The 14,002-nt window shown below is 44.4% G+C and overlaps 1 protein-coding gene across 1 annotated transcript; it reads right to left on the bottom strand.

The window, feature by feature from the left end:
• Positions 1 to 161: 161 nt before the first annotated feature.
• On the bottom strand, positions 162 to 12,720 carry mex3a (mex-3 RNA binding family member A). The gene is made up of 2 exons (XM_022199178.2): positions 11,673 to 12,720; positions 162 to 8,647 (listed from the first exon to the last, which is right to left on the bottom strand). The coding sequence occupies exons 1-2, from the start codon at positions 12,400 to 12,402 to the stop codon at positions 7,485 to 7,487; spliced, it is 1,893 nt and encodes a 630-aa protein (XP_022054870.2). The 5' UTR covers positions 12,403 to 12,720; the 3' UTR covers positions 162 to 7,484.
• Between the last annotated feature and the right edge of the window lie 1,282 nt (positions 12,721 to 14,002).

Here is a 14,002-nt window from a genome sequence, read left to right as displayed (position 1 = left end):
CATTATTGACGTGACTATATTACATAACCTCACTGTTACTCAAGAAGATAGTTGCTGTAGGATGATACTGAAATTAAAATATGAATAGTCACCATCAAAGGATCAATGAAGAAGTCTCATTTTAAACCAAAAAAAAAACCACAATTGGTTTCAGTTGGAGATCATTTCATTTTTGTTTTATTAGAAACATTTACAATACATCTTGAATCTTGGAAAAATAACAAAGAACCAGAACTAACATGGCGCAGATACAATAATAATAATAAAAATGTCTCCAAAAAATGTAATTCACAAAAAAACATGTGCTATAAGAAATAAACCTGCAATATCACATGCCTTATTAAGGGCATGGCACACTGTAACAGAGTTCAAAGACTTCTTCATTTTTTATTTTTTTTTGCCTTTTTTTTTTTTTTTTTTCCATCCATCAAAGTTGACGGTCAGCCACAGAGGGCCACAGTGGCAACCCTCCTTTACTGTTCACAGAGAAACCAGAAACTAACGCCAGGTGATCCTGGCCCAAAAACTAATGCACTACAACCACTATTAGACCGGTATGAAACACCTCTACTGTGCTGGAAAAATTGGAAACGCTACCAAAGACAAACTGTCAGACTGTATCGGTCTCTTTGGAAAAAAGTTGCGAGTTTCACCAGCTTGCACCACTTCAATCCCCGACCTTTGCATGCAGCAGAAATGTGCCATCGTAGTGTTTTATCAAGTTTTTCGTAACTGTATCGACTCTTGCACAAACTCAAAGTTAATTCCTATGCGGCGCTAACACAATCTTTCATCACTAAGCAGGTAACAGAGTAAAGAAGTCTGATGTGAGGACTGAAATGGTCTTTGACTGGCTCCAAACTCATGTCAACTTTCTGCTTTCCAAAGAGACTCCAACTATGAAAATCTACAGAGGAGAAACGGCCCAAGTGTGCTGCCGTTAGGGACAGCGCAGGGCCTGCACCGTTTCTCCTGTCTAAGTGACCATACAACATACATGCAAACTAGTACGGTAATGAATCTGTTGTGTGTATATGTGTGCATCTAGTTACATAGATCTACTACACAGTGCGCTGCTGTCCACTGCTAGATGCCTCCGCTCACACTTCACCTAACGAACACATTAGGGATAGTCTTCCATAAAGGCCTTTTTTGATCTGATTGCGCTCCGTCGATCACAAACTGTCTGAGTAGCAGATGTAGAAAATGTATGAATGAAAGTGTGTACAAGTGTGTGGCCCTACTGGCGAGAGGACCACAGCTGCCTCATTCACTCCAAGCGTTGCAGTTGTAACATGTTTTTTTTTTTTTTTCGATAAGTAAAAGCGAGTTTAGATTACAGAGGAAATGAGTAATGCGTTTCAGTCAGTAACATGGGGTTAGTTGAAGGGGGGAAAGGGGTTACAGCAAGCAGCACTGCACAAAGAATGCTGATGCAGGAAAAATATATAATTGAGGCACAAAATTGATGCTCTGTGACTAAAATATCTCCAAATTCTAAAAAATATTATATTATTTTCTGTAATTATTCCATTGTGAATGCACTGATGTTGTAGTAGTGCACATGTGAAGTTAAAATTTAAGCTATGAGCACCTCTTGTTGCATGCACTCCATTCGCCATGAAGTGCATGGAAAAGGCGAGTGTCCATAACTTTCATAAATAAAACTTCTAAACTTCTTTTCTCATTTTACTTATTAGTAGAAACTGACTTCCCTGTGTTTAGAAATATATTAACTTCTTGTAATTTTAATTAAAAAACAAAATGTCTTGAGGTTACTCATAAATATGTTGCTTCATTTTTTAACTTTTCATAAATAACATCCAGATACTGACTTTTTTCCTCTGCTTTCTATGAAATAATAACCCATGTTAGCAAAATAGATCTGAGAAACTGTAATATGTTTTTTTTATTCATTTTAAGTTACTTTCTATAAATGTATGTGGAAGAACTCAAATATAGTCTACGTTGAAAACCTGTCGCAAATTCCTTTCCAAAAAACAAACAAAAAACTTAAAGCTCACTTGTAAAATTGACAAAACAATAAGCGTAAGGAGTGCATTAAGTTGAGTGTTCTTTTTTTTTTTTTTTTTAAAAAAACAACCTTTTTGCTTGTTTTTTTTGTTTGTTTTCTTTTTACATTCAAATGCATTGCTTGCTCACTGTGATTTAGACAGGTTGGTACAATTGCTTAAGTGCGTCCATTGAAAATAAGGATTTCCTATCACTCCTTAAAAGGGATTCTACATAAATGCATAAAGACCTTTTCATATCAAGAGAAGAAAAACATCAACAGTTTCTACCATTACTATAATAGTAAGCTTAATACAATATTGTAAATAATACTAACAAGAACTTAATGAATCAAATGTCACTGTGAGTCGCCCCACCCCTTTGCTGCTCCACTGGATTAAAAAGTATTTCATACTGGGTGAGCTGGACAAATGAAACTTAGCATATTCTTAAGAATCATAATTAAACTATGCATCAATTAGTTAAACTACACGGTAAATATATGATTTTAAACCGATGTTCACTTTAAGGTCTTAAAGCTTTTTATACACTTCAGGTATCAGGCTGATGAATTCTTTATGCAATCTTTTTTTTCCTCGATAAATCTTACCTATTGTACTATATTTTACTAACATGCAGTTAAACTTAAGGATACGGTTAATGGCTCTATAAACAATATAAAGTTAAAAAAGAAAAGAAAGAAAAACGCAGTGTTGTTGCTTACAGTTTCGTTTTGCTGGTTTGTTTTCGATTCCTTCTGAACTCGTTTTTTTTTTTTTAAATTCTGAAAGATTCCGTTTTTTTTCCAGAACAAGAGAAAAACGACTAAAGACTGATTAAGTGTCAGGATGTGCTTTAAGCTGCTCTCTTTGGGGAGTCTGTTAGTGGCATTAAACTAATCTCACAACACTGAAACATGATATGCCTTCATTTTATTCACAGATTGATCAATTGGGACTTTTGGGTAAACGGTTATTCTAGCTATGAGCTTCATACTCAATCCAGTAAACTCTAAACCAGGCTGATTTTGATGCTAAAAATAAGTTAACTTAAGTTAGCTCTCCTTGTATCTTGTTCTTTGGCTATGTCTGACCTTTGAAAATAACACAGATGAAAAGTAGGAGGTGCAAAGCAACTATTAAACAGAGCCATGAAATCATTACCATGTAAACAGAAGTCTTAAGATATGCTGTGAGTAACACGTCTGCCCCTGTACGTAGTTTAATCAAACGGACAACATGGCTGCAGTGCATCATATCATGTTGTCCCGCCTTCTGCTTCTCGCTGCCGTTGTACATTTTTGACCAAAGCCCTCAAGACATCAGCCTGTCATAAGTGAAGTCACCAGCTCCTGCTGCTCCACAAACAGGAGCGACCTTGGCGCTTACGCTCTGGTTGCTTGTTTACACTCGAGTGATCATTTTTACAGCACAATGAGAAGTCATCATCATTTCAGCGCCTCTCAGGAGAGGGAATCCTTAAGTTTTTCCTGACCCACCCTGCCATGCCATTGATCAAAAAATTAATTGAGATCCTGATTAACACAACTATTTCCAATCCTGAAGCTGTTTTAATCCACTGTACCTCTGTTTCTACACTGGCATTAATCCGTGATGAATTTGAAGCAGATATGAGACACGATGTTACCCTAATAATCAAGGTCAAGTTCTCAACAGGATATTATTTAAAGAACTGACAAAGCAGGCTCTTGTGTTTGTCCCAGTATTGTCCTATTATTGCTTTTCATCCTGATATACATAGAAACAGATTTATTCATTAGGGGTAAGGTTATTACACATACTATTCACTTGAGTTGAGATTGGATTTATACATCAGTGGCTTCATAAAAGGATATTACGGTTTATAGTAGTGTCTGGTTAATTTTTTAATCTATATATTTGAATGAAATACTAAGTTAATCAGTTTAAATAATATTTCTTACATGTATGGATCTATCTAATATACTATTATAGTCAAAAGGATGATGGGACGCATATATAGAAGATTTACTCTCCCTAAACTCAGAAACATTTTCAGTTCCTTATGCTAAAACATTGACAATGACACTTTTGAGTTTGTAAAAATAATCAAAACCTCACTTTTAAGCAGGCCCTTGTCTGGTCGTTCGTAACTGATACACATATTGTATTTACATAGATGCTCAGAGCGCTTTCCCATAAAGTACAATACTCATTAACTTATACAGTGCCTAAACTGGGAGAATCTCCAGTAAGCCCTCTCTTCATTAAACCAGTGCAAAACTCAAAACAAGTCAAGAGCATTGACTAAATGGATGAGAGGTCTCCCAAATTGCCACTAGTTACTACTGTAGTATTATAAGAATAACAAGAACCACCATAACACAAAAAAAATGATAGGGAATCCTTATGTGCATGTTTTTCAGATTCTATGAAATATATTTCACCATCAGTGGTCGGTTTGGTATTAATCAGGTGTGTTTTTCTATTAAGGTGCTATACTCTGTTTTTTAAGTGTTTTATGAGCCTAATTTCCTGAATCCCTCTGAAACTGGAGCAGTTTGATTCACATTCTTTGTTTCTTTTTTCTTCCAAAAATAAGTACTTTAAAAGTTGTTGAATGGGCAATACTATCAAAAGGCCAACGTTGCTACCTTGTATGCCAAAAATTATGGCAATATTGAATAAAAAAATATTAAGGCAGAAAAAAAAATAACAAAAATTCTAAGTTCAAAGAACAGTGTCATGTACTGCCTTGAATGTGACGTTGAAAGCTTAGGCCAAACCACTGTGCAATTTCTCCATCCATAAAATCCTAACTCTGCTTTATTTCTACATCTGATAGATTTCAGGGTACTTTCTGGAAGTACAGTGCTTTCCCTGCAGTCCTGCAAGGAGGCTGCTTTAAATATATATATTTTTTAAATTAAAGAAGGGGCCTGAAGATTTGCAATCGTTTCCTTTTTTTGAGACAGAAGCCGAGTTTTATTGTTCGCCAAAAGAGAGGCCTGCTGGATCACCTGTCATCGCTGCACATGGTCCATGAAAGGCTTGAATGATCGATAAAACTGCTCGATCTGGAAGGTTTTTTAGGACGCATACTTCTCTCTTTCTCAAGCCAAAATGCCCCCCCCTCAACCCACCCACCCATCATTCAACAGCTTTAATCCCTACCCCCATCCGCTCTCCTCTAGCCCTCTGAAATCCCCAAGCTGGGGCTAAGGCAGACGCAGAGGGTGTGTAATTTGATTCAGCATGAGTGCTGGTTAAATGGGGCGTTTCCTCTGCTTTCCTGTCAATTACAATTGTCTGATTTCATTCTGGAAGCTCAGCGCGAGGGGGGCTCTCATTGGCTGAGGCCTCGGTCTCCATAGTGGAAGGGCAGTTGCAGGATGTCCCATACAGTAGGGAGTGGGAGAGGGGGGTGAGCCTGGAGGTAAAGAGGGGCTTTGTGGAAATCTTGAGTGAACCCCATCCAAATTTGAAGGCTGTTTTAACACTGCACCTTGTGTTATGAGATCACTTAGTTTTGTAAGGTGTGCATTGTCATCATGTGGGGAGGGGATACGGCACATTGTGTGGCATCAAGAACAGGTAACTGTTGTGTCTCCTGTTAACTGTCGATAATTTATTTCTCTCCAAAGCCTCCCTTTATTTCACAGGCGCTGCCAAATTCAGTCTTTCAAAATTTTCCGTGTGTGTTTTGGGACAAAGGAGGCCCCCTCTCCCCAGCAGGGATGGCTCAGAGCAGCAGAAAAGGAGAGGAAAAAAGGGGGAGGAAAGGGGCAAGAGGGAGCGGAAGGAGGGGGTCCTATTCGCCCAGCTGCATCCAGACCATCTCGCTGCGGGACCCCCGTCCCACCCCTCGCACAGCTCCAGAGTCCCCACACGGTCCGCACCTGGACCAGCCCATTTGCCTAATTATGAATGAGTGGATCCAGGCCGTGTCCGAGCTCTGTGCAGACCACGCCGCTGCTGGGGCCCAGACAATGCGCCCCGCTCGGAGAGGCCTTCGAAAGCAAGCGATCGAACTCTAAGCGGGGGGGAGGTGGGCTACATGAAAGCCACTCCCAGAAGAAAAGAGGGAAAGAAAAGGGGGCTAGGCGAGACCTCCAGCTCAGGGTCGCAGCCATAGTGTGCCACGAAACACCTGCTCCTGTACAGCTTTGCTAATTACAGGGGAGACAGCAGGCCTCTCGCAGTTTGCACATAATGCCGTTAGTGGTGGGGACGAAGAGTGAGGATTACTGATTCGAGACTCTGTATTTTACAGTGTCAACTATTTTAACCCGCTGCTGATTCAGTGCACATTTAGTTTTGCTCAGCTTCTGTCCATGTACTGATTCCCCTCCTTATTTACAGTGCACACCTCAGAGGAATGCTTGTTGACTGGAGCTCCTGCTTTGTCCTACATTGTTCTGCGACTGTGGCCAAATGACCACACAAGACAATAAAACGCGGTTAAGGTGGCTTTGAGACAAGTCCATCGGGGAGACAGATATCGAGAACTAGCCAACTGGATGAATTCCAAGGCTTTCGGCCTCACAAATTAAATCAGTGCTTTAAGCCAACCGAGGAACCACATGCTTTTCAAGTGCCACGAGGAGCGAGCATTACTAGATCTTTTCAACAAACTGCAGCGACCAAAGTGTAATCAATGGCTACTGGACAGAGAATTTACTGATACTTTATCTGTGTGAATAATGACACCAATAAAATGTAACCAGTTACTAGAAATAAATGATGTAACGTCCTATCCCTTTTTAGCATTATCTGGCTTCTAAGGCTCTAAGCTATGAGAAGGAAATAAAGGTCTGCTGTTTGCTTCCTTGCAAAGATGCTTTGACTCACTGGAACTAATCTATTCACATTTTCATTTAGCCAAAATATTTTTGGACCAATTATATCAAACGACAATCACAGTAAAAGTGAAAAAAAAGGCTGAATTCACCTCCACATCTGCTCCTGAAATTTCAAGCTATGATTGACAATCCTATTTTAAACCAAGATGATTGTAAGATGCAATGAAAATTCTATTTTTTTTGTCCTTCTAATAACAGCTTTGACTTTCTAGGTCAGTCAGGTGCAGATTGGGTCCCTCGACAATCATCTTCTTCCGTCAATATAAACCCACTTCATGGTAAAATAAAAAATTTGAATAATAAAATGTTCACATTACTGTCTACCTCTGCCTACACTGTGATTCAGGAATGAAAAACAGCAGCAGTCAAAAAACTGAAAATGCAAGGTACTATACTTCTCTTATAAACAAAACTTTTATAAAATATATATGCATATATATATATAAAAGAAAAACTTAAAAATATTTCTTATACTTTTTAGTAAAGCAAGCAGTGCCTTCTAAAATATCTGCTTGATTGTTTTTAAATTTTCTGAAAAACAAAAATGTGTATTATAATAATAATCATAATAACAGTAAATAATTATTGAACAAACACTGACAAAACTAATGATAAAAACTGATGTGGTTCCTTAAGAGAATATTCGGATGGCCTGTGTGACTTGGGTGTGGCACACTGGGCACTCCGGGTGGTTGAGCTCACAGATCCGGATGGCACACTCCATGCAGAAGAGGTTATGGCCACAGGGCACCAAGGCAGCCGTCACTTTGCTCTCAAAGCAGGTCATGCAGTCCCGCACGGTGGCCGGCGGCGAGTCCGGCACCGGCAGACGGCCTGGGAAGCCCTCGCCGGCCGAGGTGGGCTCGCTGTGGGCGCGGCGGGCCTGGGCGTGAGGTGAGCCGGCTACGGGCACAATGCTGGTGACTGAAGAGTTGTTGGTGCTTCCGCCTCCACAGGGCTCGGGCAAGCCGGGGGAGAGTCTGGTCAGAGGGAGCGGGAGGCCTCCGAAGCTTTTGGAGCGCTGCTGGGCGTAAAAGGCCACCTGTTTGGGGTAGTCAGGGTCACCCCAGCTCTGGGTGCCCTCGGATCCAAAATAAGAGCAGGGCTTCTCTCCGGAGCTGGAGAAGTTGCCCTTGTTGTAGATTCCCCCTCCCTCGCTGCCACCGCCTCCGCCTCCCCCTCCCCCTCCAACCATGGCATCTGAGAAGTTCTGGCGGTAGCTGCTGGTGAGAGGCTTGCGCTGGCCCCCCTGCAGCCCCCACACCTGCTGTAGCCGGCTCTCCAGACCACCGCTGCTGCCCGCCGGGCTGCTTCCACCATTGGGCCCCAAACAGTCATTCTCGTTGTTGTGGTCGTGCAGGCCTCCCGTCCGAAAGGCGATGTGCGCTTCGATCTCCTCGCGGGCCCGCTCGGCGTTGCTGGGGGATCCGGTGATTTCAAAGACGGGGTCGCGGTCTCGACTGGGAGTGACAATGTAAGTGCAGGTCTGCTGCTGGATGCGTTTGATGGTGGAGCCTTTTGGCCCCACCACCAGCCCCACCACACGGTATGGCACTCTCACCTGAATGGTGGTCTGACCTGGCAGAGGTGTGGGCGGGGAGCCGCTAAAGGACACTCCCAGCTTGTTGCGGGACGCCCGGAGCATGGAGAAGTGCTCTGCAGCGGAGATGATTTCACGGCGGGCCAGGGCTACATCCTCCTTCCGGCCAGTGATTAAGAACACGGGTTCCTCTCCTCTGACGGGAGTTTTGATGTAGGTGTTGGTCTTGGCCCGCAGTGCTTTGATCTTGCAACCTGTAGAGACACCAAGACACATTTTAAAATACACACAAATATGGCAACTTTAAAGGGTCACAAGCATGAACACACTTTGTTGCGAGCTAACAGAAACACTCAGCTCTCCTTTGTTGGGTGTAAATTCAGATATCTGCTCTGCTCACCACCACTTTAACTTGATACACAGAGTAATTACCATGATTTATGAAGTTTCAAGCACCCGAGCATTAGTGCTACCTATTGAGCATGCTATTTTCTCTAAATCACAACGTCCTGAGACATACATGTATGATGCAGAGGTAGTGGACATGGCTGTTTTTGGAGACCTCTGAGGGCTGCAGCAGATGCAGCAGCGTATTTTCACGGTTACTTTCTGACCTCTCCTTGAACTTGCGAGACAATACAGTCAACCCACGTGCGCTTCGTTTTTGGGCCATTTATTGCTCCACATCTGCCCTGTTTTTGATCAGTGTCTAACAGTTTACTAAGTGCTCTTAAGGCTCAGTCTTAATGTGAGAGAGTGCAGGGTAATGCGGTTTCATGACAAATTACTTGACATTGTAATTGGACACAACAGGATGTATAGTATCAGTAATTATTTAGGAGCACTGCCAGGTACATTTGAGGTCGAGAAGAGCATGGCAAGAAAAGACACAGGACTTCTGTTTATATTACACCCCATTAAGATTGCATCAAGCATTTATACGGATTGGTTTCCATTCAGAAATTCAGGCAGCTTCCTCATTAAGATGTCCTCATTTATTGACGAGTTAAACGTGCCTTTCTTGTTTCTTAAAGAGACCGGTGCGACTCTCTGGACGACCACCCTGATCTCATTGTACCAGGGTGCTTCAGAGCATGCAGCATGTCACTGCATTAACTAGCTGAATATCACAGCAGCAGCAGGTATCAAAAGCTTCACAGACACCTTAAGGTGCAGCAGGATATCGTCCTGCTGCTGCCACGAAGGCCCACCATGTTCAGGAACACTTACTTAGAAGGAACCACAGTTACGGACACAAGGGCTGTGCTGCTATGAGGGGTTAGCACTGAAGATGCCTGTTCATGCCACGGGGGCCAACAGAACAATGGGCAAATTCTTTTTTCTCAAACGACATTTTTCATTTTAATTAGCCCAAATTGACGTCTTAATTAAAAGAATTATCTGCAAACAAAATAGGCAAAGACTAATTAATAACAAGCAGAAATTAAGGTCACCGGAGACAAATTTATTTTCAGCTGCTTAACTGTGGTGTTAAGAGGTGAACGAGACTCAAAACAAAGCCACCCTCGATGTGAAGAGCTCCAGAGGAAGGTACAAGAGCATCTTCAGGAATCAATGGCAAGAGAAAACAATCACAGGCGACCCTTTCTTCATGACAGGATGCTCCATTTGCCAAATTCACCAGACGGGCTATGATGCACGGTGCTGAGAGGAAGGGGGCGTGTATGTAGTGCCAGCTAACGAAGGGCCTGAATCAAAAGCAGCTCGTCTCCAATCCCCCCAAATCAGCACTTCTTTTCGGTCAAAAAGGGCCCTCTCCCTGGATCCACCCCTCTGTCTGTCTTCATCCTGCCCATTAAAATTCAAAACTTACACTTTGGAGTAAAAAGCAGGCGCTGCAGCGGCCACTACTACAGAGAAACGAAAAAGGGGAGTGTCTGCAAAAGAAGCCATCTCAACTCCTCTGAACCTCCAGCAAGACCTTGTTTGTTTTCGTGGCGAGATAAATCAGGATTCACCGATGGAACCTCACCCACCCTGCAGTCTTTGTGCCTCCCCCTCTCTGTCCGACACCCCCCCCCCATTCCTCCCTCTCCTGACAGACAACCATGTGGTATTGAGAGTGTGCAGTGAAGTGGGGCTCATGAGGAGCCCCTTGTGCTGAGCTCCAAGGCGTGACTCCCATTCAGCTCTCAGATGCTATACTACCCCATCCTCGTCTCCCCCCTTCACTCACCCCACCGGGTTCACCACAAAGGGTGCAGCCACATAAACACCACCAGCAGGCAGCAGAAATCTCCTGCTTCAACTTGTGCAGCTCGGTGGTGCTGCAGAAATACAACAACAGGAATATTGTGCTTTTTAAAAAACCAGGATTCCCACCTCCTGGTGCAACTTCTCGCTGAGTCACCCTTTAAGACCATCCCGAGTGCCAAGCAGCAACACCGTGTTAATGCGCCCCTCCCCTCATCCCCAGACTCACACCTTTGTTTGACAGCTGCTGTCATTCAACTTCAGCTCTTTGTTCAATAAAAACCTCCAGATTAAAAAATAAATAAATAAACGAGCAAAATCTGTCTGGGATTGAACTTTCCAACTCCCTCATTTGGGGGAAGAAGAAAAAACAAGGTGACCACGCTCGCTCTATTGTCCAATTGTGTCACTGGGGCAGTGCGCAACATAAACACCGAGCTGAATAAATGTGGAAAGAGCAAAAACACGTTCCACCGTGGAGCCTGGCTGCCTGATTTCGGCTATTTTCTTTGAAAGTGAAAGACATTCCCGTGTTCGCCCGCTGCACGTTGCCTTTTTGAACAGTCTGGCGCGTCTCAGACGACAAAGGAAGCAAGTGCTCTCCCTGCTCCAGTGTGTGTCTGTACGCTGACATTGATGGCGTGGTGGATGTAGAATAATTCGCCCAGGAGGGGGAACGAGGGGCTCTCTCCTGCCTCCCTGCAAATCCACTTAGAAAAAAATAATAAAACACACCAAAAAAATAATATATATATAAAAACAACACAAAGCAGCTCGTTTTGGACGTGCGAGCGGAATCAGGAGAACTTGCAACGTTGTAGCAGGAAAAAGTGGGAGGCTGATGTCTCGGGGGAGTACAAAAAACACGCGAGCACACACACACACACACACACACACGTACACACACATACACACACCACTCCCTTTTCTTTGTCAAATAACACCAGGTAACAGTTGGAGAACAAAAAGCAAAGCGCGCAGGGACGTACGGCGCGGATAATGCAGCACCGTGAGCGCGATAAAAGCACAAGTTTGGAGGGAATAATTTGCAAGACAGCGGTTTACCTTGTCTCCCCACTATCTCGGCCACATGTTCAGAGCTGGGCACCGGGACGCATTCTGTTATGTTGCAGCCTCGTCCTTTCGTCTCACTTGAGGAGCTCTCATACAGGGCGCAAAACTTGCTCTTCCCTTGCAAAATCGCCGTGTCCCCGCCGCCTCCGACGCTGTTCGTGTGGTTGTGGTGGTTGTTGTTGTTGTTGCTCCGGTCCTGTACTCCTGTTGTTGGGGCTCCGCCGCCGTCCTCGCCTTCCCCGAGCCCCAGCAGAGACAACTGGCCCAGCGCGACCCTGAGGGCACGGGAGTCGTCTTCCTCCTCGTCGGGCGGCACAAGGAGACCCTCGCTGCCGAAGCCGGAGCCGGCCAGATCCCCGCCGTAGCCCCCATTTTTCTCCATGATCCCTGCTAGAACCAGCAGGCTAGGCATGGCTAACAAAAGAGTGTGTGAGACAAAGACAGGGGAAAGAGACTGGAGAAACAGCACCCGTGCCGCCTCCTCCTCGCCCCCTCCTTCTTCCAATTCCCCCCTTTGCGCTAGTCCCTCCCATAGACCGGCCCCCTCTCTCTCCAGCCGCCACACTCTCAGTACTGTAGTCTCTCTCCGAGCTCCGGGCGGACGGGACAGAAGGCCGTCTGCACGATAGATGGGGCTGGGCGATGCGTTGCTCCACCCAGTCTGGTTTACACAGCTCCCCTCCTCGCCGAGACAAAACGAGCCGCCCTCCCGTTGTACCATTCCGTCTCAGGTTCACAAGCATGTGGCATCTCGCACCGAGCCGCCTCCCGTCACCTATAGAACGGGGAGAAAAACACGATGCCGGCGCTCGGAGCTCCGGAGCCGCAGTGGAGCCTGAAAGCCGCATTTTTTTCTTTTCTTTTTTTTTGTTGCTACTTATGTAAGAATCCGGGATGTAAACAGTTGCGTATGAAAAGGTGCAAGTACAGTGCGCACATGGTCGTGTAGTGGAGCCGCTGCAAAGATGATGTCAACTTTATCATTAGCAGATGAAACAGCAGCAGCTCCCGCACACCGTGAGGCGCAGCGCGGAGCGGCTCGCATGAATTTTACGCGTAGAGGAGTTTAGTGGCATTATGATTTTTTTTTTGGAGGGGGTCCGCCCACCTCTGTGTAGCCGCGCTTTGCGGCAGGTCACCGCGCTGTTGTCTCCGGCGCCGTTGCGCATGAGGATGTTATATAGGAGGCAAAGAGGGTGTCTGAGGGGGGGAGGAGGAGGAGGAGGAGGTGGGCTGTATATGAGGAGGAGAGGAGAAAGGGAGTTGTCAGACAGGCGTTGCAGACCCTATGCAGTGGGGGGACCGTCAGAAAAGCCCTCGCACATTTCCCATTTAAAAAAAGGAGGGTTTTGCAGCGGCGGCGGCGGCGGCGGCGGCGGCTCCGGTGAACAAAGAACCGCGCCGTTCGTTTCGCGTATATAGACTCCCCAAGATGTCCTCGACAGAAGCCACGCCGACGGCACCGCTGTAGCAACACAAAGATAAAAACTGCAGTGAAAAGCGTCCCAAATAATATTCTTTGTCATTATTCTCGTGACACATATAATTAGTGTTTCCCCACGTTTTGTGAGGATTTTCTGGTTCACACAGGTGCAGTAAAGTACCTGCAACTTAAATGAAATAAATGATTAAATCCTTCTGCAATAAATAAACCAACACCAGCAGGATAAATTCGTTTGTTGCATGCTATTTTATCCCGGAGTTGTAAATTGTGATCACACTGGGGTCACCGCCATAAATACAGCTTTAAGGAAATGTTGGGCCTGCTGTGTAAATTGCTATACAGTGCATGAGCAACAACTGATGTCCATGTTTTTAGCTTCCACCAAGTGTCAGTCTAACTCAAGCTTGCCATCTGTGCATATGTGCATGCTGGGATGTACAGCATTGCATAAGGCCACCTGAATGACAAGGCAAACTCTGGGGATGTTTACTCTCTCAAAACAATTCGTTTTCTGCACATGCAGGTGTTTTTAATAAGAATTTTGAGGGTTCTGCATGTGGAAATGCAATAATCTCTTGTGCTCTTGTGTTCCCAGTGGAGGTGTTGAATTCACCCTGTAGATTATTTGCATGTTCAACCCCATCCGTTTATTTCACTCTTATTATTTTACATTTTTCCCACACTGCAGCTGGGATACAAGTGTTAAAACAGAAACAAAAACAGTCTTATATGACAGACTGAGCATGGCATGTGACTCTCCAGCATGAATATTTTAGCATTTCTAGTGAGAATGCCTTCTGCTTTTTAATAACACGTAGCATGGAGCAAAATATAATCACAAAATTCCAAACGGCGGATCTGAAAATAGAAATGATAT

The sequence above is a fragment of the Acanthochromis polyacanthus genome, chromosome 12, assembly GCF_021347895.1.
Source record: "Acanthochromis polyacanthus isolate Apoly-LR-REF ecotype Palm Island chromosome 12, KAUST_Apoly_ChrSc, whole genome shotgun sequence".
NCBI lineage: Eukaryota > Metazoa > Chordata > Actinopteri > Pomacentridae > Acanthochromis > Acanthochromis polyacanthus.
Note: the sequence above shows the minus strand (reverse complement) of the source record. Positions and strands in the feature narration are given on the sequence as shown.